Below are 27,868 nucleotides of genomic sequence, written 5' to 3'. Positions count from 1 at the left end.
AAATCACCAAAATTATTTCAAACTAATCCCCATATGAATATTTTACTACAAAGATAAAAAACTAAATACAGAATAAAGCTATTTATTGTTTATTCATTTCTAGGCAGGATAAGGGTCTGAGAGTATAATATAGTTCAAAGAAAGTAGCTACCGAGTTGACAAAAAACAGATGATTGCTAATGTAGAAAATTATTATAAACATTAAAAACAAATAGGCAAAACATCTAGGAAGTTTTATAGACTGCATTTTAAAATTATAGTTCATCAGAAGCTATGTTTTTCTTCTGTATTGTTATTAAAATGGTTGTGTTTTTGCTTAAATTTCAATGTTATAATTTATCCATTGGTATTTTTATTATTTTAAAAAAATATTTTATTTATTTATTTGACAGAGAGAGAGAGAGTACACAAGTAGGCAGACAGCCAGGCAGAGGTAAAGGGAGAAGCAGGCTCCCCACTGAGCAGGGAGCCCAACATGGGATTTGATCCCAGGACCCTGGGATCATGACCCGAGCGGAAGGCAGTTGCCCAACCAACTGAGCCACCCTGGCGCCCTCCACTGGTATTTCAACATAATATTCTTTCTACATTTTGGATTAAAAATTGTGCAATATTAAAAAGCTTATAAAGTAAATTGCCAACAAAAACATGAACTCATATGTACATTTCCGACATTGGGGAATTATGTTACAGAATGCCAAACATGAGCAATGTATCCAAGATACAGGACAGTAATGAAATAATAAAAGAGAAAAAAATATTTTCAAATTAATGATTTAGTACATTTGCTCATTTGAATAAAAAGAAAACATCATTGTTGTGACTAATGATATCTCAATCAAATCCCCTTGTTTCTCATACAATTACACAGAGATAAGATTTTAGGGAATAAAAAATGTTTATTCAAAGATAAAATCTGTAAACATTGTCAATATAAAAATGTAAGCATCTGCCGCTGTTGAGTTCACTATGGGTTTTGCTGCAATGCTAGACTTACTAGCACATGTGTCACGGCTAGGAAAAGGATTTTAATGGCCGATCTTTCTTCTTACTTGAGTAAGGTGACTGGAATGGATTCATCATAAGACTAAGCAATCACAACTCTGCTTCAGTTACTCCCTTTCAGCATGCCTTGTGTCGTACATTTGAACTGTGTCTTAGACACAGGCAATAAAGTGCTTATGGCAGATTGGAAAGCCCCCAGAGTTTCTTCACGGTGCTGGGAACTGGTAATTTTGAGGTAACTGATTTCCTGAATGTGCTGCTATTATAGGGTTCCTCCAGTCTCAGAGATGTCAAGGAGAAGCACAACAGATTACCTGTTGGTTCCACTATGATTTATTTCTTCTTTCAAGCTCTCATCTGACAAACAATATGTCAGCCTGATCCCACCAGAAAATCAACAGGCTGCCTGAGCAAATATCTCAGTTGCTGTTCACTTGATGGGATTTTAGGCACTGGAGGCTAGAGAAGTACTTGGAAAAAATCCAATAATGATTTATCTGTATTAGGATTTTTCCTTGTGATTATAGGTACATCAAAAAATTTTTATATATAAATATTTACTAAAATAGCAAACTACCCTTTGATTATCTAAATGAACAAAAGGAGAAGAAATAAGCTAAAATAAGAATATATACTTATCATTACTGTGTGTAATATCATTTGGAATTACTGAGGTAAGGTCAACAGAGGCAGTCTTTTCATTTACAATGAACCTGTGCTCCCCCCAAATCCTTCAGTTAGCCACTGATCACATGGTTTCTGCCACATCTAAATTCTGATCTTTGGCAACAACAAATCTGACCAAAGGAGATGATGCCTACACCTCCTCCCCACCAACTCTCAGGGACCTCTCTGCACTGGCTAGTTTTATCCTCTTTAAATGCTATAAGTGAGGAATATTTAGCTATGTGTATTAGCAGTGACTAATTTTGCAGTTGCTAATGAATGCCTATATATTTGTATGAAACTCCATAATTAAACTTCCATTTAACAGGAGAGTGGCTAGCAAAGAATTTGGATAACTTGCTACCTTCCTAAGTGAAATGCAGCAAAAAGAAATAGTTCCAAAATGTTAAAGCACATTATCTTCTCAAGTCCATTAGGTCTTTGAAAATCTATACTATATAGTCATTGAATGAAATTTCTTGTCTTTTTCCAAAGGGCATGATACTGCTTTGTATCTTCGCTAAAAATGTTGACGATTACTGGAGATTGCTCTCATTGCAGGCATTAGTCCGAATATGAAAAGTCTGCATTCTTAATGTTTACCACAAACCCAACGAAGCTGTTGATCGGTCTGAAGGTCAGTCAGATCTTCAATACTTCTCCAGCTACACTGGCAGGCATATGCTCGTGTTCCTTTCTTCTTTACCAACTTTGTTTTTAATTTGTGGAATTCTGGCATGTTGTTTCTATTAATAAAAAAATGAAGATTTTAGCACAGTGGTTTTGCTCGAGCTGGATAACTTAGAAAAAAAAAGTTGTCATTGCTTTATTTTCCTATTTTTACCACATCTGAACACTAAACAACCGTGGCCCTCTCACCTAAACAACAGAAGATAGGCTTCTGTGCTCTTTCTGATGGTATTTCCTTCGTATCCAGTGCTTTTGAATGGCAGTCCTCTAGTTCTGTTTATTAAAGCTGTCGTAATAGAAAATGAGAACTAAAAGGCTGAGTGAAGAATTATTGATTTGTCCTATCAGAGATGACATGATATGAGAAGAGAGTGGGAGGATGGTGGTACATTTCCTACTCAGATACTCACTTATACCATACTCTAAAAGCCTGTAATATGGCCAATGGAGGGCATATAAGAGGCATAAATAGGGTTCTGATGGGTTAACTATAGCGTTTTTCATTAAATAGATATAAAGTGCCTGTTATTTCTATTTGTTGAACTAATATTATATCTTTCAATTGTTTCAATGGTATACTGATCAGCAAGATAAACTATTAGAGACAGAACAAATGTCTATCCTGCATTAAATGTCAATAATGTTAACATAATTAAATCAATGGGCAGGACCATAATAAAAAATGATAACTGTCTGACTTGATGCTACTATAGAAAGACTAGAGAAGTTAATTTAAATTTAATGAACTGAAAATCAATTATGATTTTCATGACAATCCATGTACTGAATTTATATAACTACTCTGTAACAGGAAAAGAAGGAAAAAATCCAAAAATGAAGTGATGAAAAAATACAAAGTAAAATTATAAAATACAAAGTAAAATGATGAAATACAGTAAATATTAAGAAAAGAGACAAAGTGCTGTCACTGTAACAGAAAGAAGGCTACAAAGTGCCCTCTGGTGGCCAGTGGGCATCACACAGTACTGTATTGTACAAAATACAGGCATAATTCAGGTTGAACCTAACAAAACCTAGATCTTCCAGGCCAACTGTTTGCTTTCAGTAAACTACAGGAAGAGATGGATCATCTAAGTTTTATCAGAAAGAAAAAGCCTCCACAAAATGGAAAACTAAATGTTCTTTATTCAATCTGCAATATATCGTGACAAATTTGTTTGATACTTGACTGAATCCTTAGAGATTTTATGAGTAGGATTCATGAATAGCCAGGACACTAATGAATGCATTTTGAGTTGTTTTTAGGATGCGCATATCTTAAAAGTTTAGAAAAATAATTTCCCATAAAGAAAATGATTTAGTAGGAAAATAAAAGCATCTTATGTAGCTACTATGGCAGGATGATCAAGTATAGCTTATATCTCTTTGAAAACTCTAGAACTTGTCAGAGCTAAGATACACATTTCCCTCCCTCATTTATAAGATAAGGACAATAAAGTAAGCCAATGTGCAGACTGATACCACTAAAAAGAAATGGCTCCCCAGGCAATTTCAGGCAATCAATGGCACCCTGCAAGCCTTTTAACTTGCCTTCTTTGGTGACCACCTACTTGTGCTTTCCTTTGGCTCTTACTCCCCACCTCCTCAAGTGTTTCATCTTCTCCCCGTTCCTTTACTTTCAGCAGCTCACATCCTCATTCACACAGCCCTGCCATCAGATGTGAAAATCTTCCATTCCCTAGCTTTCCTCTGAATATATCACCAGTTTACCTCCTACCCAGTTACGGAGAGCTCACCACAGCACTGACATTACATGCATTCTGTCATTCTCTACTAGTTTTCTCAAGATTGGTGGTTCACAGTGGTGACATAGGGGGATTAGTGACCACTCATTACATTAACCAGAGCAGAGGACTGAGAAAAGTCAGAAATGGCAAAACAGCCCTGAATGAAAAGTTAACTTTTCCAACTCTGGGATTAAAAGTGGGCTAACCTGATCTGGGATTTGGGGACTATACTAGGCTTCACTCGGGTTGGGAAATATGAAACCTCTCAAACTGTAATTTTTCCATGAATTTGTATATTTGTATTTTTGTGTATGCTTAGAAAGGATTCAAAGTTTTCATAAGACTGAATTTCAAAATGTGTGAAATTTTGATGTGAAAGAGTTTAAATAAACAATTCAAGTAAAAGAGACTCCCATGGATTTACAGGAGAATGGCTGCCAGAAGAGGTGTGGAAGAAACACCCTCACCTTTTCATCTATTAGAGAGAGATGCAATATATTCTGATTACTTGCATCAGAAAATACAATTCTTGTTTAGGCTCAGGTTTGGGGTTAGGGATAAAAATGCATGGTGTGTGCACTTCATTAATTTTTAGGTCTTAATTTTTATTTGAAAATATGATATATAATTCACAGCCCAATTTTATTTATTTATTTATTTATTTATTTATTTATTTAAGCAGGGTCCATGTCCAGCAGAGCCCAACATGGGGCTTGAACTCATGACCCTGAGATCAAGACATGCGCTGAAATCAAGGGTCAGATGCTTAACCAACTGAGCCACCCAGGTGTGTCCCATGTGATGTATAATTCAGATACCTTTTTATGACTTACAAATCTTAAAAACATTAGGTATGGAGTAAGTATATAAGAATGTATAAACTGCAAAAACATAAGACACTATCCTCACCCCAAGGAGGGAGGCAGACCTAAAATTTTCAATCTTCTACTCCAGTGAGTGCTAGACTAGGCACAAAGTGCTGTGGACACACAGGAAAGGATGAATTTACTTCCAAGTTGACAGAGAGGTACGGGAATCATGAAGGATGTGCAATGAATTGTACCCTGAGGGACAGGTCAGGTTTAGGTAAATAAATGCTGGGATAGTTGAAGGGAAGAGCTTGCCCTGTTCCAGGAACAGCAGTACTGAGTACTCTGATGCAGCTGTAATCTTGTGAAGGTGAAAAGCAAACTGTGTACGGACACACCGGGTGACAGACAGATGGGAGCTGGATGGTGAAGGGTCTTGAATGCTGTACTAAGGAACTTGGACATGATTCCACAAGCAGAAGAGTTTTGGGCATGTACAAGGCACACTCAGAGTTATGCATTATTTCTCAGAAGGGGAAGGGTCTGAAAGAAGTGACTGTAGGCGGAGAAATCAGCAAGAAGGCTTCTACTATACTCCTGTCCGGAAGTAAGATATCCTCACATAGGCTGACTACAGACAGATGGAGAGGAGGAGATGACAGAAATATGCAAGAGGTGGAGGACACATGATCTTGCCAAGTCCACCAAAAGACGTTATAGCAAAATAAATATAAAGTTATTGCTTGGTATATTTTTCACAGAGTGAAGTTCTTTGGAAACATACCTGAAAAACAGATAATCGCATGATTTGTCCCACATGTAGTCATCGTAGCTTACAACCCAGAAATCACACGCTATACAACGCAGATGATCACATGCTCTGTTCAGAGAAAAACAACAGTACTTTAAAGATTACTGGTACGTTTAAATGTGGAAATCTGGTGATTTATTCATAGGATACACTACATACTACAGATTATTGAGTAAATAACAGAAAAGTAAAGATTAATGTGACTAAACATTTTTGTATGAAAGGATGGATTACATATCTTTAGGTACAACTTCTCAGGTTAAGTTTCTGCACAAACTTACATGTTAAATTTCTGTATAAAGCTCCTTATTTTTCTAAGCTCTTACACACACACACACACACATATATATATATATACATATATATGCATACACACATATGCATACTATATAGATATAAAACAAAAGGGATGTGCAGATCTTTTAGTGCAGTGGTTTTCAAATTGGATCTGAGGGAGATCTTCACTTAAGATAAACTTCTTTAAGTTCCTTCCCTTCCTACTGAAAATTTCAGGGGTGCCTCTATCATAGAATTTGCCACATTATAGGAAATGAATCTGTCCCCCCATAAGTTACTTAATACTGGGACAGTATCTTATTTGCTTCTGCTTCCCTAGTATTTGGCATTAATACATTCATTCACTCACTTAGAAGATACTTCCTGAAAGCATATTATGTATGCTGGTGAGCTTCTGTCCTCATGGAGCTTATATTCTAATGAGAGAAGAAATGATACTCATAATAACTAAATTACATAGTTTGTTAGAAGGTGAAAAGTGGGGTGCTTGGTGGCTCAGTCGGTAAAGAGCTGCCTGGGGCTCAGGTCATGATCCCAGGGTCCTGGAATTGAGTCCCACATCGGGCTCTTTGCTCAGAAGGGGGTTTGCTTCCCTGTCCCTCTGCCTGCCGCTCCCTCTGCTTGTGCTTGCTCTCTCTTTCTCTCAAATATATAAAATCTTAAAAAAAAAAAAAGGAAAAGTGCTTCCAAATTTTGAAATGATAAGTAGAGTAAATAAAACTGGGAGTATCAAGAAGGAGTGGATTTCAACTTCAAGTAGAGTAGTCTGCACAGGCCTCACTGAGAAGGTACGTACATCTGAGCAGGTTCTTTAAATGGAGTGAGAAGGTGGTTAAGAACAGGGGTTAAGAGAAGGGAGGAAAAAAGATTATTTTTATGTTAATGGCAAAGCTGCAGTAAAAAGCAAAACACTGATGATATAGGAGAAAGGGGCGGAAGTGCTGGAATGTCACTTAGCACATAACAGGTCCTTACTGAAAATGTGACAAAATGAAATGCCACACAATTCTCAAAAATGCATAAGCTACACAGTAACTTTAGGAGTAAAGTAACAAAGAAATACTTTGAAAATAAGGAAATACTTATGAACTGCTCTTGTTAACAATTTGATTTATGTAATAACTGTGATTACTTAAAAAAAAAACTTTTTCCATTATTTGAAGTGCTTAAGAACTGAAATCAATATAGACATACATTGGATTATCTAAAAATTAAAAGGAAGAAGAGGTTTTTCTTTCTTTCTTTTTTTTTTTTTTTTAAGATTTATTTATTTTAGAGAGAGTGTGTGCCTGCACATGTGCGCATGTAGGGGTAGGGGCAGAAAACCTTCAAGCAGACTCCCCACTGAGCGCAGAGTCTGATGTGGGGCTCAATTTCATTACCCATGAAATCATGACCTGAGCTAAAAGGCAGAGTCAGATGCTTAACTAACTAAGCCACCTGGGTACCCCAATAAAAGATTTTAAGATTCAAAAACAAAGTGAAAATACCAGTCAGTGACAGAGTGGAAGTAAATGTTTTCAACACAGTCAAATACTTACACTATACCAAGAGTGCTTACAAATGACAACAAAACTCAAAACTTAAAAATATATTTAATCTCTCTCATACGGGTATCACAGAATAGCAGTTAAGAGCACCGACTGTGAAGACAGACTGCCTAGGTTCAAATGTATTCCACTATTTACCAGCTGTGTAACTATAGTCAAGTAACTTCTCTGTGACTCAGTTTCCCCTTCTGTAAAATGCAGGTAATAATAATACTTACATACCTTACAGAATTGTTAACGGACCTAATCGTTTAACACTGGTAAAGTGCTTATAACAGTGCCCCGCACAGGGTTTGTTAGTTAAAATATAATGTAATTAAAATATAAAGCAACCAAGAAATAAACGTTTTAGCCAATTAAGTTAGCAAAAATTAGGACTCCCAGACATTCCTGATGGGTATGTGAATTTCTATAATCTTCTGGGAAAAACCTTAGCACTATTTTAAAATTAAAATTATGCCTAGCTGTTGCTCTAGCAACCCCATTTTTGGGAACCAAAAATTACATACAAATAAAAACATCAGTCTATAAGCCATTTAGCTCAATAATTCTTACTGCACTGCTGAATTGCTGAAGTGGCAAAAAACAGGATACCACTTGGATACCTATGAAAAAGGGAAAAGGCTGAGTAATATGCAATATATATAGACTGTCAGGTAGCCAATAAAGAGAATTAGATTTATCTATTGACCTAGAGGCATGTCCAAAGCAAGGCAACTGTAGCATGAGCCTATTTTTGTAAAAACAACCAAAAAATTTTCCTGTATAGGTATTTGTAAGTTTGTAAGAACATGGAGAAAAATGTGGAAGGTTATATACTGTACAGCTAACACTAGCTGCCTCAGGGGTAGTGGGAATGGAAGAGAGAGAAGATTATTAGCTTTTTCTTTACACATTTTTAAACTGCTTTATTTTTTAAATAAACAATCAATACTTCTGCAATAAAAAAATAATTTAAAAACCCCATCATTAGATTTTTTTTTCACTTATTTCCCTCTAAAATTCAGATATGGTAACTTCAAAATTGCAAGTATATTTGGCCTGAAAATTTCTTTGAAAATAAATGTTTATTTTAAAAATTATTATTAATCATAAAAATAACTACTCAAAATCTACAGAAGTTTCATAAACAATTCCATATTTTCTTTTAAACTGAGTTATATTTGTACATATGGAAATTCAACACAATTAAATTTGTACACATCTGAACTTGGATTTTTAATGTACAAGTAAGGAAATGCAAAATGATGGTTCCCAAAGCTGCCATAACTTGCTTTCTTATGCATATGTAGTTTATTACATGATTGCACAGAGTGTTAACTTTAATGCTTTAATACATATGTGCAATTTGGCTAAATTATTGCTGATTTGGGAACGATAATTTAGAATTTCCTGACGTTTTATATGTATAAAATCTCAACCATAATGCTTTTTAATTTAATTTAAAATTTAGTAGTTTATTCGAATCTATTCACACTACTACATTTTCCTACAAACACTGCCCTGTGAGAAAAATAAAACTAACTTGCAGCTAAGAAATCATTCTGCTGCTACGATTCACTCTATTAGATCATAATTAGTAGGCATCTATGGAATAATACAGCCTTACAAGTAGTTTAAAAAATAGGAATGTAAAATTTGATTTGGCTTGAAAATAATGTCTTGATTTTATCTATACCGTATTATCTATACCTTATTAATGCCACCATGCTTCCTGCTACCACTCTTTCTCCTTTCCACCAAATGAGTAAAAGACTCACTTCTTTATACTCTAAAATCATTCAGCAGTACTCCCAAACCAGAGCTTTATCTGGAAATCAAACAGATAAAATACATAGAAAGTAGGCAGAATAGCCTAAAATTTCCTTTATGCCCTGGGCATGTAAATCAGTGCTTATTTTCAGAGCTTAAATGTATTTCTCTTCCATAACTATATGCATATAAGACAGTATCTTTAAAAAAGGGCATGATTCTAGTGAAAGATAAATTGTCAGGATTCTTCTTCTAAAACGTGGAGGGAAATGGGGCGCCGGGGTGGCTCAGTGGGTTAAAGCCTCTGCCTTCGGCTCAGGTCATGATCCCACGGTCCTGGGATTGAGCCCCGCATTGGGCTCTCTGCTCAGCAGGGAGCCTGCTTCCCCCTCGCCCCTGCCTACTTGTGATCTCTCTCTGTCAAATAAATAAATACAATCTTAGAAAAAAAAGAAAAAGGAAATGTGGAGGGAATGTAAATATAAAGGTGTCATCAACAGCTTTGTCCTTCTGTCCAGCTAATACATACAATTTTTACTATTTTTAAGGTGTTCATGATGGGAATGTCCAAAATACAGCCCAATATAGTCTTCTGCCCAGACTCTGGTTCTCAGTTAAACCCTGCCAGATCTACACAGCAGTCTAGGAAGCCTTACTGTTTGGACAGTGGGAAAATAACAGTAGCCTCAATAGCAAAAACAGCTAAGTTTCTTCCCTCTTGCACACATTACATGGTCTCTGTAAATTGGTATACTAGAAAGGGTAATGGACAGGAACAAGTTACATATTTGAGTCCTTGGTTTGTAATAACTTTTCTGATCTTGGCAAGACATATTACTTGGAAGTCATCCTTGAGAACATTCTTTTACTTCCCATAGCCATTTAAACACCACGTTCTGTCAATTCTAGATCCTAAACAGCACAAATATGACACCTTTTCCCTCCAGCTACTTTCACTCCTCAGGTCACAGCTACTATCCCCGTCTCTTTCCTGGACCACTGTAACTACTACCTGCTGACTATTCTCCCTCTCTTCTGTCTTCTCTTGTCTTGCCCCTTCAACTTCCAAACCATTTTCCACTCAGCAGCCCAAATGACTTTCTTTAGAAACACAAATTCGATTGTCATCCCATCTGCTGAAAATAAAAACCAAAAAACCCCCCAAAACAACTAAAGCCTTCTACTGCATATGACACACTTTTCCTAAAATCTGCCAGAGGATCCAGGACCCCCAAACCAAATGTCCCTTGACTACCTCTCCAGCCCCATCAAGAGCGATTCTTTCCCCCACTCACAGCTACTCCAGCTCAGGGATCATCTAACACTCTGTGCCCTCTGGCTCTAATGGTCTCCTCTCTTTGCCAACTCATTTCTCATACTGTAGTCTGATTAAATGTTATTTGCTTGGGAAAACATTCTCTAACCCTTCATATTAGCTAGTGTGCTGATTATTTAAGCTTATTGTACCCTGCACTTTCCCTTCACATTATGTATTATGTAGGAGCTAGCAAGCAGGTGGTTCATTAGTATGTGTTCAATGAATTTAACACCAGTGTCTCAATTTCCTCATTTATAAAATGGGGTTAAAAAGTCTTGCTCTATTTGCATCTTGCTTTTTTTCCTGTGGAGCTGAACCAATAAGCATATATAAAAAAGTGCTCTGGACAGGATAAAGTACTTCACATATAAAATGTTTTAGGTGCACATTGAACAAGTATATGCTTATCTTTCTGTGGGTGCAGATCTGTGTTATGAAGAGGTTTGTCCATAAGGGTATCTTTGTAATAGTGAGCAAGACAAGACTGTGAATGTACACATTTACCTGTGCATATATATGCAAACAGTATGTGTTTTTTTCTTCTTGTAGCTGTGCAGAAAGTAGGAAGGAGTTTGACGAATATTATCATGCTCATGGATCAATACTGTGTGACTGGATCCTCAAGCTATAAAACAGGCCATTCTTTTGTCTACTTAAATTCCACCTGGAGCAAGACTCTTCTGTGCTAGAACCAAATCAATGTACCTGTAAAAAATACTATATAAAAGGAAATCTTAAAGAAATATTTACTCTTTAAAAGTAAACCAGTATGGGGGGGAGGAGTCAAGATGGCGGAGAAGTAGCAAGCTGAGACTGCTTCAGCTAGCCGGAGATCAGCTAGATAGCTTATCTAAAGATTGCAAACACCTGAAAATCCATCGGCAGATCGAAGAGAAGAAGAACAGCAATTCTGGAAACAGAAAAACAACCACTTTCTGAAAGGTAGGACCGGCGGAGAAGTGAATCCAAAGCAACGGGAAGATAGACCCCGGGGGGAGGGGCCGGCTCCCGGCAAGCAGCGGAGCAACCGTGCACAAAATCAGGACTTTTAAAAGTCTGTTCCGCTGAGGGACATCGCTCCAGAGGCTAAACCGGGGCGAAATCCACGCGGGGTCAGCGTGGCCTCAGGTCCCGCAGGGTCACAGAAGGATCGGGGGTGTCTGAGTGTCGCAGAGCTTGCGGGTATTGGAACGGGAAAGCCGGCTACAGAGACAGAGCCGACAGTAAGCTCGCAGCTCGGTGTTACCTTGAACCGGTCGCATGCTCGGTGAGCTCGGAGCGCGGCCGGAGGTCAGGCAGACGGGAGTAACTGGGCGCTGTTCTCTGAGGGCGCACTGAGGAGTGGGGCCCTGGGCTCTCGGCTCCTCCGGGCCGGAGACCAGGAGGCCGCCATTTGTATTCCCGTCCTCCGGAACTCTACGGAAAGCGCTCAGGTAACAAAAGCTCCTGAAAGCAAACCCGAGCGGATTACTCACCCCGGCCCCGGGTAAGGGCGGTGTAATTCCGCCTGGGGCAAAGACACTTGAGAATCACTACACCAGGCCCCTCCCCCAGAAGATCAACAAGAAATCCAGCCGAGACCAAGTTCACCTACCAAGGAGTGCGGTTTCAATACCAAGGAGAGCAGCAGAATTCCAGAGGAGGAGAAAGCCAAACACGGAACTCATGGCTTTTTTCCTGGGATTTTTTTTAGTCTTGCAGTTAATTTGATTTTTTCTTTTTCATTTTTTTTTTTTCTCGCCTTCGGGTAAAATTTTTTTTTTAACTGTTACCTTTTTCTTTTTTAACGATTTTTTACTAGTTTATCTAATATATATATTTTTCTTTTTTACATTTTTCTTAGGTGTTTTCTTTTTTTAAAAATTCTTTTCTTTTCTTTTCTTTTTTTTTTTCTTTTCTTTTTGTTTTTTTTTTTCTTTCTTCCTTTTTGAACCTCTTTTTATCCCCTTTCTCCCCACTCACGATTTTGGATCTCTTCTAATTTGGTTAAAGCATATTTTCCTGGGGTTGTTGCCACCCTTTTAGTATTTTACTTGCCCCTTCATTTACTCTTATCTGGACAAAATGACAAGACATAAAAATTCAACACAAAAAAAAGAACAAGAGGCAGTACCGAAGGCTAGGGACCTAATCAATACAGACATCGGTAATATGTCAGATCTAGAGTTCAGAATGACAATTCTCAAGGTTCTAGCCGGGCTCGAAAAAGGCATGGAAGATATTAGAGAAACCCTCTCGAGAGATATAAAAGCCCTTTCTGGAGAAATAAAAGAACTAAAATCTAACCAAGGTGAAATCAAAAAAGCTATTAATGAGGTGCAATCAAAAATGGAGGCTCTGCTGCTAGGATAAATGAGGCAGAAGAAAGAATTAGTGATATAGAAGACCAAATGACAGAGAATAAAGAAGCTGAGCAAAAGAGGGACAAACAGCTACTGGACCACGAGGGGAGAATTCGAGAGATAAGTGACACCATAAGACGAAACAACATTAGAATAATTGGGATTCCAGAAGAAGAAGAAAGTGAGAGGGGAGCAGAAGGTATACTGGAGAGAATTATTGGGGAGAATTTCCCCAATATGGCAAAGGGAACGAGCATCAAAATTCAGGAGGTTCAGAGAACACCCCTCAAAATCAATAAGAATAGGCCCACACCCCGTCACCTAATAGTAAAATTTACAAGTCTCAGTGACAAAGAGAAAATCCTGAAAGCAGCCCGGGAAAAGAAGTCTGTAACATACAATGGAAAAAATATTAGATTGGCAGCTGACTTATCCACAGAGACCTGGCAGGCCAGAAAGAGCTGGCATGATATTTTCAGAGCACTAAACGAGAAAAACATGCAGCCAAGAATACTATATCCAGCTAGGCTATCATTGAAAATAGAAGGAGAGATTAAAAGCTTCCAGGACAAACAACAACTGAAAGAATTTGCAAATACCAAACCAGCTCTACAGGAAATCTTGAAAGGGGTCCTCTAAGCAAAGAGAGAGCCTACAAGTGGTAGATCAGAAAGGAACAGAGACCATATACAGTAACAGTCACCTTACAGGCAATACAATGGCACTAAATTCATATCTCTCAATAGTTACCCTGAATGTGAATGGGCTAAATGCCCCTGTCAAAAGACACAGGGTATCAGAATGGATAAAAAAACAAAGCCCATCTATATGTTGCCTCCAAGAAACACATTTTAAGCCCGAAGACACCTCCAGATTTAAAGTGAGGGGGTGGAAAAGAATTTACCATGCTAATGGACATCAGAAGAAAGCAGGAGTGGCAATCCTTATATCAGATCAATTAGATTTTAAGCCAAAGACTATAATAAGAGATGAGGAAGGACACTATATCATACTCAAAGGGTCTGTCCAACAAGAAGATTTAACAATTTTAAATATCTATGCCCCCAATGTGGGAGCAGCCAACTATATAAACCAATTAATAACAAAATCAAAGAAACACATCAACAATAATACAATAATAGTAGGGGACTTTAACACTCCCCTCACTGAAATGGACAGGTATTCCAAGCAAAAGATCAGCAAGGAAATAAAGGCCTTAAACGACACACTGGACCAGATGGACATCACAGATATATTCAGAACATTTCATCCCAAAGCAACAGAATACACATTCTTCCCTAGTGCACATGGAACATTCTCCAGAATAGATCACATCCTCGGTCCTAAATCAGGACTCAACCGGTATCAAAAGATTGGGATCATTCCCTGCATATTTTCAGACCACAATGCTCTAAAGCTAGAACTCAACCACAAAAGGAAGTTTGGAAAGAACCCAAATACATGGAGACTAAACAGTATCCTTCTAAAGAATGAATGGGTCAACCGGGAAATTAAAGAAGAATTGAAAAAAATCATGGAAACAAATGATAATGAAAATACAACGGTTCAAAATCTGTGGGACACAACAAAGGCAGTCCTGAGAGGAAAATATATAGCGGTACAAGCCTTTCTCAAGAAACAAGAAAGGTCTCAGGTACACAACCTAACCCTACACCTAAAGGAGCTGGAGAAAGAACAAGAAAGAAACCCTAAGCCCAGCAGGAGAAGAGAAATCATAAAGATCAGAGCAGAAATCAATGAAATAGAAACCAAAAAAACAATAGAACAAATCAACGAAACTAGGAGCTGGTTCTTTGAAAGAATTAATAAAATTGATAAACCCCTGGCCCGACTTATCAAAAAGAAAAGAGAAAGGACCCAAATAAATAAAATCATGAATGAAAGAGGAGAGATCACAACTAACACCAAAGAAATACAAACTATTATAAGAACATACTATGAGCAACTCTACGGCAATAAATTTGACAATCTGGAAGAAATGGATGCATTCCTAGAAACATATAAACTACCACAACTGAGCCAGGAAGAAATAGAAAGCCTGAACAGACCCATAACCAGTAAAGAGATTGAAACAGTCATTAAAAATCTCCAAACAAACAAAAGCCCAGGGCCAGACGGCTTCCCGGGGGAATTCTACCAAACATTTAAAGAAGAACTAATTCCTATTCTCCTGAAACTGTTCCAAAAAATAGAAATGGAAGGAAAACTTCCAAACTCATTTTATGAGGCCAGCATCACCTTGATCCCAAAACCAGACAAGGATCCCACCAAAAAAGAGAGCTATAGACCGATATCCTTGATGAACACAGATGCGAAAATACTCAACAAAATACTAGCCAATAGGATTCAACAGTACATTAAAAGGATTATTCACCACGACCAAGTGGGATTTATTCCAGGGCTGCAAGGTTGGTTCAACATCCGCAAATCAGTCAATGTGATACAACACATCAATAAAAGAAAGAACAAGAACCATATGATACTCTCAATAGATGCTGAAAAAGCATTTGACAAAGTACAGCCTCCCTTCCTGATCAAAACTCTTCAAAGTGTAGGGATAGAGGGCGCATACCTCAATATCATCAAAGCCATCTATGAAAAACCCACCGCAAATATCATTCTCAATGGAGAAAAACTGAAAGCTTTTCCGCTAAGGTCAGGAACACGGCAGGGATGTCCATTATCACCACTGCTATTCAACATCGTACTAGAGGTCCTAGCCTCAGCAATCAGACAACAAAAGGAAATTAAAGGCATCCAAATCGGCAAAGAAGAAGTCAAATTATCACTCTTCGCAGATGATATGATACTATATGTGGAAAACCCAAAAGACTCCACTCCAAAACTGCTAGAACTTATACAGGAATTCAGTAAAGTGTCAGGATATAAAATCAATGCACAGAAATCAGTTGCATTTCTCTACACCAACAGCAAGACAGAAGAAAGAGATATTAAGGAGTCAATCCCATTTACAATTGCATCCAAAACCATAAGATACCTAGGAATAAACCTAACCAAAGAGACACAGAATCTATACTCAGAAAACTATAAAGTACTCATGAAAGAAATTGAGGAAGACACAAAGAAATGGAAAAATGTGCCATGCTCCTGGATTGGAAGAATAAATATTGTGAAAATGTCTATGCTACCTAAAGCAATTTACACATTTAATGCAATTCCTATCAAAGTACCATCCATCTTTTTCAAAGAAATGGAACAAATAATGCTAAAATTTATATGGAACCAGAAAAGACCTCGAATAGCCAAAGGGATATTGAAAAAGAAAGCCAACGTTGGTGGCATCACAATTCCGGACTTCAGGCTCTATTACAAAGCTGTCATCATCAAGACAGCATGGTACTGGCACAAAAACAGACACATAGATCAATGGAACAGAATAGAGAGCCCAGAAATAGACCCTCAAATCTATGGTCAACTAATCTTCGACAAAGCAGGAAAGAATGTCCAATGGAAAAAAGACAGCCTTTTCAATAAATGGTGCTGGGAAAATTGGACAGCCACATGCAGAAAAATGAAATTGGACCATTTCCTTACACCACACACAAAAATAGACTCAAAATGGATGAAGGACCTCAATGTACGAAAGGAATCCATCAAAATCCTTGAGGAGAACACGGGCAGCAACCTCTTCGACCTCTGCCGCAGCAACATCTTCCTAGGAACAACGCAAAAGGCAAGGGAAGCAAGGGAAAAAATGAACTACTGGGATTTCATCAAGATCAAAAGCTTTTGCACAGCAAAGGAAACAGTTAACAAAATCAAAAGACAACTGACAGAATGGGAGAAGATATTTGCAAACGACATATCAGATAAAGGACTAGTGTCCAGAATCTATAAAGAACTTAGCAAACTCAACACCCAAAGAACAAATAATCCGATCAAGAAATGGGCAGAGGACATGAACAGACATTTCTGCAAAGAAGACATCCAGATGGCGAACAGACACATGAAAAAGTGCTCCATATCACTCGGCATCAGGGAAATACAAATCAAAACCACAATGAGATATCACCTCACACCAGTCAGAATGGCTAAAATCAACAAGTCAGGAAATGACAGATGCTGGCGAGGATGCGGAGAAAGGGGAACCCTCCTACACTGTTGGTGGGAATGCAAGCTGGTGCAGCCACTCTGGAAAACAGCATGGAGGTTCCTCAAAATGTTGAAAATAGAACTGCCCTATGACCCAGCAATTGCACTATTGGGTATTTACCCTAAAGATACAAATGTAGTGATCCAAAGGAGCACATGCACCCGAATGTTTATAGCAGCAATGTCCACAATAGCCAAACTATGGAAAGAACCTAGATGTCCATCAACAGATGAATGGATCAAGAAGATGTGGTATATATACACAATGGAATACTATGCAGCCATCAAAAGAAATGAAATCTTGCCATTTGCAACAACATGGATGGAACTAGAGCGTATCATGCTTAGCGAAATAAGTCAAGCAGAGAAAGACAACTATCATATGATCTCCCTGATATGAGGAAGTGGTGATGCAACATGGAGGCTTAAGTGGGTAGAAGAAGAATAAATGAAACAAGATGGGATTGGGAGGGAGACAAACCATAAGTGACTCTTAATCTCACAAAACAAACTGAGGGTTGCCGAGGGGAGGGGGTTTGGGAGAAGGGGTTGGGATTATGGACATTGGGGAGGGCATGTGATTTGGTGAGTGCTGTGAAGTGTGTAAACCTGGTGATTCACAGACCTGTACCCCTGGGGATAAAAATATATGTTTATAAAAAATAAAAAAAGTATAAAAAAGAAAAAAAAAAAAAAAAGTAAACCAGTATGGATCAATGGATCATCTTAGAGACCATTTTTATTTACTATTTTTAATTTTTTGGAGACAGAGAGTGTGAAAGGGAGAGATCTGAAGCAGGCTCCTTGCCCAGCGTGGAGCCCAGTGCAGGGCTCAATCTCATGACCTGAGCAGAAATCAAGAGTTGGACGCTTAGCTGGCTGAGCCACCCAGGCGACCTAGGGCCATTTTAAAAATTAGAAGACCTGTGGGACGCCTGGGTGGCTCAGTTGGTTAAGCAGCTGCCTTCGGCTCAGGTCATGATCCCAGGGTCCTGGGATCGAGTCCCACATCGGGCTCCTTGCTCCGCAGGGAGCCTGCTTCTCCCTCTGACTCTGCCTGCCACTCTGCTTGTGTTCGCTCTCTCTCTAACAAATAAATAAATAAAATCTTAAAAAAAAAATTAGAAGACCCGTGTAGGTAAACACTGATACATATTTCCTGAGATAAAATGGGAACGTAGCGGAAGAATATAGGATTCCTGGCACAGAACTAGAACACAATGAGAAGGCAGCACTAACAGATGAAAAAGACACACGAATGACTGCAAACTACTACTTAAACTATCTTCGGCATCTTTCACACCACAGGCAGACTATAACATAGGATCCCATCTAATCCTCACAGGAGTTCCGTGGAGTGTGTTCAGTTTTTAACGGGTGAAGAAACCAGTTTTAGAAGATACATCCCTCCTCTCAAGGCTTCACATCTCATAAGTGGCACAGTGAGATCTGAACTCAGATTCTGCCATCAGAGCTCTTTCTCTTTGTGCTTTAAGTACTATCATTTGCTTTTTACCAGTTCCTTTCCTGGAGAGGGTTTCTTTCTTTCTTTTCTTTTTTTTAATTGATTGATGATTGATTGATTATTTATTTATTTATTTATTTTTTGTATCTAGTGTTTAGCACAGGGCCGGACAAGCTGGGCATTCAATGAATACTATAAAAAGAAAAGAAAATAGAATCTCAAAAAGAATGACAAAATAAGTTTGAAGATAAGCAGATAAGATAGTGAGGACACACATTAGAAAGGAGGGTCATTCCAGACAGGGAATAAATGCAAAAATATTCAGAAGCAGAAAAATGTAGTGGAAAGTAGAGGGTTAACAAATATTTTGGTGGAAGTGGACTACCTGACTTGGGCTCTCACTGGATGTGAAGGGACCAAGAAGAGAAAGAACACAATTTGGTAAAGCAAGTAACCCTAGAGTTAATGTGGGGCAAATGGCAACTCTCATCTTCCCTCTGAACAGGGGAGATGTGCTCAGAAGAGTATTAGGGGTATTATCCTTTCTGCTGTATGTGGGTGAAGCAAGAGAAGGAGGTGGAAGGTAACAGCGAATCTGGTGCAGTTCCTAGGTGACTGGAAAGAGCCTGTGATTGGAGGGGGTGTGGTCTGGAAACTCAGAGACAAGTCCCAGTGACTCTACACAGGTAAGTCAGGATTGACAGCAGCCCGGCTAGATTCCTCTCGAAGGGCTAGTTTGTGTCTCTAATCCTTTGTATAGACAGCCCTCAACACACAATGATTTACCTGCTATTAATTGTTATTTATAGCCCTTACAGCAGGCAGCACCCCAGTGGGCTTGTTAGCCGTGATGCAATACAGGCTTCCCCAGACTCCTCAACTTTCCTTTGGTCCCACAGCCTTTCTTTCTAGGCTTCCTAGGGTCCAGGCCATCACCACTACAATCCTCCAACAATGTCTTTTTAGATCCCACTTCTATTATTCAATATAACTGCTATTCCTCCTAAAACATGGTCAACATGCAATCATGTATCTCATTCTTCTCTTTCTTAAAAAATTAACAGAAAGTAAAAGAAGTGTTTTAGGAATAACTAGACAAAATATAATAATCTGGGTGAATAGGCCTCTGCAAAAATAGAATCAACAGTATCAGGACAACAGAAAGGTATGCTTAAAACCAATTTGTTTCTCCACATTATGACGATGATGATGGAATATGCTAGCAGTATGGGGTAGGTGGTATCATGACCACGAGACTTCCCTGAAAGGTAGTGAGTATACAGTGGGTGTAAGGGACGGGGAAGAGACAAAGAATGGAGGATTTCTGCGTTTTAAATGTGTAAAACCAAGCGACTATGTTTGAGAGCTCTTTGGTACCGAAAACCTAGCCTTCTCATGCTGTGTGTTTGGTCAAGACGGAGGATAACACATCATGTGGCTGCATGGCCACACCGCTTCACCAGTCTCACCCACTGGCTTCTGCTGCCCAGACGGCAAACATGGCAAGGCAGAAGCTCACTCTCCTGGCATCCTGTGGAAAGCAAGCTGGCACTGGAGTGACCCGGCACTTCAAGTGGGGCTTAGAAATGGGCATCAACACAAAGAACAACGCATACCCAATATCACAGCTTTTAAAAGCTATTGCCCAGAATAACAAACATTTCAGTACAGTGTTCTCAGACTGGCTAATAAAATACACCTCTGATTTTGACAGAGACGGATGCCAAGAACTACATCTTAACAACAGGGTATCAACTGCAAAAATCCTAATAAGAAAGATAATCTATTTCCTTTCTTTTTAAAAAAGATTTATTTGAGAGAGAGAGAGTATTTGTACATGCTGACATACAAGCAAGGGGAGGGGCAGAGAGGGAAGAGAGAGAGAGAGAGACTCCCAAGCGGACTCCCTGCTGAGAGAGGAGCCTGACATGAGACTCGGATCTCACAACCCCGAGATCATGACCTGAGCCGAAAATCAAGTTGGACCCTGAACTGATTGAGCCACCCAGGCACCCCAAGAAAATCTGACATCCTACCTCTGTGAAGTATTTGTTCCAATTCCACATGGAGCAGCGGTTCCACCAAGGTACACTGGGCTGCAACTAGATGTGTTTAATAGATGGAAGAAAAAAATTACAACAAATAAAATATGAGAAGTTAATTTGGTCTCATTGACTCGATATTCTTATAATCAAATTGTAGATTTTCCTGAGAAGGCCAATTATTTCAAAGAAGAGGCATTTATTCCAGGATAACTGCATTATTGGATATAACCCGTACATTCAGGAACACTCAAGGAGTTAAAATGAGTCACAGAAAAATGTGTTTGCCAAATAATATAACGGACAAAGTAAACACTGAAGAATGTAACAGAACATTAATTCTGAGAAACTGTTCACACTTATTTTTTTTTCATGTGGCAGAAAATTATTTACAATAGCAATAATCTTCCATTCAAGTTGTTTTACACCAAGAGGTCACAGACCATGAGAACACTGAAGATATTGCTATTGGTCTTTCTTCTGAAAGCCAACCAGTGCTTTGTTGTTCAATGTCACTGTTGTTTAAATGGTAACAAAATATACTAGACTTTGCTCATAGTGTTTGCTCACTAGTGTGTGTAATTCACTAAAGCATCTCAACTTACCTTTTACCAAGGCCTTGAATGGACGCTCTGACAGATGTGTTACCTGAAGATTTAGATTTTAATTTCTGTTTAAAAAACAAAAACAATAAAAGGCCAAGGGTAATTTAGAGAATTCTAGCATAAAAATTAATACTTTTTATTTTATAACAACAATATTTTTAAAATGACTTAAATAAAAATTTTTTATCATTTTAAAGTTTTTGAAATAAAAACAACGATCAAAACCTTTTAAAGGCAAAAGGGAAGTAGACCTCCCTGAGGAATTTGTAAATTACTCAGCTAATTTTTAGTCTAGGAAATTGATATACTGCCATTATTAGCATGCTAAGATTTAGAGTCACTTTATAACTCTTCAGGTAATAGCACATTCGGTGATATAATATGAAGGATCTGCTATTTAAAACTTCATCCTGGAAAAATTCAATTAAGGAGAAAAAACCTCAGACTCATTTTTAAAGGCTGTGAATGGTACTCACCTGAACTAAAAATAAAACTAGCCAAACTCCTGGGTAACTTTAGGAATATTAATTTTGATCAAACGAAACAGTATCAACCAATAGACATGCAAGGAAATTGTAGAACTACATAGTCACAACCATACAGTAGTTCCTATATGGTTACATAACATGATCATCATTAGTAAGCATTTATTAAGTGTTAACTGGTATACGGTACCAAGCAGCATCAACCAACCACATACTAGGACCACCACCAAGGAAAGGAAGTTGGAGAAAACGCAATTTAAACTACGCAGAGACATGCCTTCATTTTACCTGGTAGGTGAGTAAATTTAATGGAAAGGAAGTTGGAGAAAACGCAATTTAAACTACGCAGAGACATGCCTTCATTTTACCTTGTAGGTGAGTAAATTTAATGGAGGCAAAAATATTTCACTTTACAATTTCCCTGAACTTTCTTATTTGATGTTAAACAGAACTGGAAGAACTTCTGGTGCACGTCTGAAAAAATAATAATGTATGTGTCTTTTTTTTTTTTTTTTGAGAAAAATGTTTTGTGTACCATCCACTTATGGCTTGAAGTTAGCACACTGTGTCATTTGTTGTCATTCTTGGGCTTTCCTGCGTGGGTCTGAGAGCAGTTCAGAAATCGAACAGAATGGGTGAGTGGTTGGGGAGGAAGCAGTACTCTCAGGAACATAGTCTGGTCTGGAAAAGGTGGGCATGCACCCCTCTTCACAGACACCTCTTTTCCTCACCGAATCCATGTTTGACACAGATCTGCTCTCCTCCAGGGGTTTATTTAGGTTGTTTTTTCCCTTGCAGTCTGGAGAACTGGATATGGTAACTAAAAAAAGGGAGCATACAGAAGAAGCACATAGAGGTAAACACCTCTTCATGATTGTAGGAGTTACTCTTATTTCAAATTAGTGTATCTTAAAGCCAAAGTAGAAAAATATCCCTGTTCCTTCTGAAATGTCTTGAAGTAAAGAGATAGTGCCTCACATATAGATACACAACCTATAATATTTAATAACAAATTGTTCAGATGATCCATGAATAACAAGATCATGTTATCTTCTCCACTATGAATTAAACTAGCGTTGCTATTTGGCATTTATGATGCATTGTTGTTTGCAGAGTATTTAACACTATTGTTATTATGTTGATAAATTAATCAACTAGACCATCAGCTTATTAATCTACCATCTGCTTATGAACTGAAAATGTTAAATTTAGAGAAGTAAAGATCATAAGCTCTCTATCAGTCATTTGATTTTTAGTCTGGCTGACAAAAATAAAAGTGGCTCATATCCATATCCTTACCACCAGCACTGCCTAGTGATTTTCAGTCTATCTGGCTTTAATCTTCCCCCTTTGAAAAAAACCCTCTTTGGTATTGTATTTATTCTTAGATTTTTGTTCTTTGTGGTCTCTGTAATTTAGACTTCCATTTGGTCTCCTCTTAGGTCTCACAAATATATTTTATATCCACCACACTGGTAAAAATTAAAGTATACACATTTTCATCTACTGCTGATGAGAAGAAAAGAAATGACAGTCACTCTGGAAAACACTTGGGCAATAGGTAGAAAAGTTGAAGAAGAGTACACCTAATGACCAAGCAATTCCTCCTCTAGGTTTGCACATTCTAGAGAAACTCCTGTATGTAGGTAAAAGAAGACACTTGAAAATATCCAATGAAACACTGTTTTTAAAAACAATAACTAGCGGGTACTGGGGAGGCTCAGTCCTTAAGTGTTTGCCTTCAGCTCAGGTCATGATCCTGGGGTCCTGGGATTGAGCCTGGCATCAGGCTCCCTGCTTGGAGCCCTGCTTGGTGGGAGACCTGCTTCTCCCTCTCCTACTCCCCCTGCTTGTGCTTATGTTTCCTCTCTCACTATCTCTGTGAAAAAAAAAAAAAAAATAAAATAAAATAAAAATAAAAAAGCCACAACTGGGTGCATTCCAAATGTCTATTACCAGGGAAGTGGATAAACTGTGGCAGAATTACACAATGGATTACTATACATCAGTTAAAATAGTTTATGATTATACAAGTATAATTAAAATATATAAGTATGGATGGAAAAGACAGGTACCTCTGGGAAGGAAGACAGTAAAGTAGGAGCTGGAGAGTTCTTTAACTATAATTTTAATTTTTTTAAAAGAAAAATCCAGAGACACAAATATCATAAAACATTGATATGTTCACTATGGGTGGTAACTACAGAGCTGGCTGTTACACTGTTTTATGGGCTTTTTATAAAGTTGGTAAATACAAAAGCATTTAAACATTAAAATACTAATGATTTACTCATTGGTTCATGGGATATCAGCAAGGCACTGCATCTGAGCACATTCCTATAATAAAAGCTATTTTTGGTCTCTAAGAAAAGTGTTCTTTAAATATGCAAATAAAGTAACCTACTTCATCTGTGATCTGACTTCTGCTCTAACAGCTTTTCTAATTTTTCATTCTTGCTGAGAAATGAACAGCAAACACATGAGAGTTTCTAATATTTTATTTCTTCTACAACTCTAAGTGGAATAATTCCCTTAAAACAACTGTATTTTTCAGAATTCAAAGAACTAGATATTTGTGCATTCTATACATTTTCAGACTCTTCTAAACATGTTTTGAAATAATGAAAGAATTACTTTTATAAATTACTTTTTATAAATTACATTTATAATACTTAACTTACAAAGGGTTTTTTGTCAAAGTTGGGTTCTTCAAATATTTCATTAATAAGACTGTCAAGATCATCTTCTTTCTCAAATGTTTCTGCTGATCTGAAAACAAAACAGCTGAAGCTTAAGTACAGATAAAGTCAGTATCAGGAGAATTTTGCTTAAATAGTCTATTATTAGAGTTGATAAGGGGAAAATGTGACGTTAATTAATTTTTTCCCTCTATGGACATAGTTGAAGATGTTGAGACAAAGATGTAGTTTATCAGGTAAAAATTCACATATGTACATTACTATTTCACACTTGAAATGAGTCATTTAAAACTATAGTTATATTCAAGAGAAAGCTAGGCATGCACTTTTCTAAATTATGGACTTATTTAAAGAACACAAAGTATGTACAGTTACAAGGAGAACCTGAGAATTATAAACAAAGATAATTTTAATGAGTCTTTCTAATTTTTTACCTAAGGTTTCCACTATAAGTCAAATAACCGTATCTTTTTACTACAGGAACTGAAGGTTATATAATCAGATGAGCAATAAAAACAAACAAACAAACAATATTCCCTTGACAGCATATCTCAATTACTCTCTATATAGAAGCTTAAATCTAGGTCTACAATATCCTGGTAGACTTGGAAATATGACCTTGGGCAAGTTAACTCTTTTACCAAGTCTTAGTTTGGTCAGTGAAAGGGGGATAATATTTGCGTCAGAGGGTCGGGGAGAGTAAATGAAATAACACATACAAAGCACTTAGCATATAGAAAGGACTCAATAAATGTTATCATAAATATTATCTAGGAGGTTATGATATTATTTGTAAATATTCCCATCTGCATCATCCTGAACCACTTTAGTCCTATTATTGAAGTTCAACTCACAGCAGTTTTTTTTTTAACTAATTACATACTTCTCTTTATTATTTTGAACACTTTAACAACCTGTATATGTTTTGATCTCTTACATTAGCAGTTGTTTCTGGCATCCAGATGTTGCACGGTCATTTATTTTATTACTTGCAGACCTATCATTTTAATAGACAACTTCAGTATTTTAATTCTTATTAGGGAAAGAGATAACAGTGGCATCACTATACAATTGGCAGATAGTCACCTGTTAATAAATTCATACTATAAATCGGTTCTTAATTTTTAAATATCAATTTTGGCGCATGATAAAATTTTTTATATTTGACATTATATACCAGGTAGGGATTGTATTTGGGTATTAGGTTTAGGGCCCTTTCTGCTGTTTTATTTTTTTGTTTGTTTGTTTTTTGCATAATTTACCTTTACAACTACATTACCAAATGAAAAGTTTTAACACATGAATAACAACAGTATTGGTTTGCTACAGCTTTTATAAATGTATTACTGAAAAATCTGAGGTAGTAAGGTGAGGTGGGATGCGATAAACATTATGGATGGATTTCAGTAGTGCAGTAACAGGCTATGGAGAGAGGCATAAAAGGACCTGTTCTTGAAAAGGATCCACATTTTCAACCCTTTCCATTTTGAGCAGCCTGCTTCAAGACATTCTAGCCCTCTGCACACTAGTTCTCCTAACATGAACAGGCTCTGGACAGCTCTTTGATTCATTCTCTCCATCCCCCAGTGAATGAATAAAAAGAACAAAAGAAATTGCAAAGTAACACTGATGTGGGATAGGGACAGTGGATGTCCTGGGAATGAGTACCTAAGGACCTCCAGCATGCAAGACAATAACATACAAATTAATGAGTGATATTTGCATAATCATTGTCAAGAAATCCCTAGCCCTTTCAAAGTGGTCATTTTAGTTGGCTCTTTAGCTGATTTTTAGAATGCTGCCCACTACTCAACTAATTTTTAGAACTCCTGTTTCTGAGCTTTAGAATCTTCTCAATATTTTATATTCCAAAGGTTAATTTTTATTAACAAATGCCATTAGAGGTTAAGTCTGATAAACTGGGTACCAATGTTGTTGGGTAAATACTTCTGGAAAATTATGCACATGAACACCAACACAAACAAAACCCAGTGAAACCAAAGAGGCAGGCATAAAATGACAAGAATGACTTCCTTGGGCTCTTCCAAATCTGCCTTTGTGTAATTTCACAAACATGTCCAACAGAGTTACTGCAGAGGCTCACAAGTCATCACTTGTAAGGACAATATTCATTCTGATGAAACAATTTTGACCTTTTGGGACTGAGGAGAAAAATGAGAGGAAAAAGAAAGTCCTATTATTTTATGATTATACGGAATCAAAGAGATTAACAAATTTGAAAGGTAGTTCTTTGGATCAAAAGCCAGAATACTTTAAAAAAATCTCCTCAAATTTCAATTCGGATGCCTGAGATTCCTTGGGACCTCACCTGGGGGTCATGGGGAGAAGGTAGGTGGTTTGGATTAATACAGTGTTTACAATAATGAGCCATTTATCATAAATGTAATCTCATTCAATTCTCTGAGTTAAAAAACAAACAAACGGCTAATGATGACAGAATTGTACGGAATCGTTTTCTCCAACAACCCGCCCAAGGATTATACTGCCTGGGAAATTGGGTCAGAGGCGAAAGGCTGAGGTTCTCTGTGGGAACGACCCCCTCCCGGGGCGGGCGGGGTGCGGGTGGGGGATAAGAACGGTTTTGGCTGTCAGAGCTGGTCGGAGAGGCCCTCTCGGGGCTCAGGGGAGGGCCCCCAAGCTGCCCCCCTTTCTCCCCACCTCCATGAGGTTCCCACGGACTCCGTCTGGGTGAAAGACACAGGGTGAGGGCTCTCACGGGCGGGGCTAGCCTCCTGGGGCTTGCCCGGGTTGCCGAATTGGGCCTTGGTAAGAGATGCCCAAATCCTCCTGGACAGGGAGTTGAGCTGTGCGCTGTCCCGGGGGTGGGGAGCTCAGGATTTGGGCCCGACCAGGGACGGCAGCTGCAGATCGTGGACAGAGGGCGGCTTCAGGGCGTGGAGCAGGCTTTAACAGGACAGCTCACCCCTCCCGCCTGTTAACCTGAGAGTCTCTTTCGCCTCGGCTCGGTTCCGGTCATTGCTGAGAATGCCGCCGCCGCAGCCTCTGGGCCGCTCAACCATGCCCAGTCTCGGTGGGTCTGGTCGGCAAAATTTGGACTCGACTTCATCCAAGAGCTCGTCCAGATCCTTCGCCATCTTGAAACGTTACGTCTTTCCCGGTGCCCGTCGCGGCAGCGCCGGGTGGTTTCCAGGGCAACGCGGGGACCCGCCGAGCGCGCCCGAGCCCGCGCATGCGCTCGTCTTCCCAAGGCGGCCCAGGCGTCGCGAGGCTTCGGGGGCTAACGCGCTCGAGCGAAAGGACGCCGTGGGTCCGCGACTTCTGGTGGCGCTGGGCTATCCCCGTGGCCAGGGGTCAGAGCTGTCCCTTGCTGCATGACCTCGCGACGGTTTGCTTTCCGTTCCAGATTGGCGTGTTTTGGCCTATCTCCCCCTCCTGGGCCCAGGTTGTAATCACAGTCACACGACACCG

The 27,868-nt window shown here is 38.5% G+C and overlaps 1 protein-coding gene across 1 annotated transcript; it reads right to left on the bottom strand.

Moving 5' to 3' along the window:
- Positions 1-66: 66 nt before the first annotated feature.
- On the bottom strand, positions 67-27,868 carry CFAP418 (cilia and flagella associated protein 418). Its single transcript, XM_059165982.1, has 6 exons — positions 27,380-27,868; positions 24,401-24,488; positions 21,235-21,299; positions 20,624-20,689; positions 5,703-5,798; positions 67-2,417 (listed from the first exon to the last, which is right to left on the bottom strand). The coding sequence occupies exons 1-6, from the start codon at positions 27,532-27,534 to the stop codon at positions 2,264-2,266; spliced, it is 624 nt and encodes a 207-aa protein (XP_059021965.1). The 5' UTR covers positions 27,535-27,868; the 3' UTR covers positions 67-2,263.

This window comes from Mustela lutreola, chromosome 3 (assembly GCF_030435805.1).
Source record: "Mustela lutreola isolate mMusLut2 chromosome 3, mMusLut2.pri, whole genome shotgun sequence".
Classification (NCBI taxonomy): Eukaryota; Metazoa; Chordata; class Mammalia; order Carnivora; family Mustelidae; genus Mustela; species Mustela lutreola.
Note: the sequence above shows the minus strand (reverse complement) of the source record. Positions and strands in the feature narration are given on the sequence as shown.

Excerpts from the sequence above, each read along its gene's own strand:
- CFAP418 (XM_059165982.1), bottom strand. The coding sequence starts at position 27,534 with ATGGCGAAGGATCTGGACGAGCTCTTGGATGAAGTCGAGTCCAAATTT. Across the intron at positions 24,489-27,379 it reads GAGGCGAAAGAGACTCTCAG|ATCAGCAGAAACATTTGAGA; the intron begins GTTAACAGGCGG and ends TTTTGTTTTCAG. Across the intron at positions 2,418-5,702 it reads TGCGATTATCTGTTTTTCAG|AAACAACATGCCAGAATTCC; the intron begins GTATGTTTCCAA and ends TTTTATTAATAG.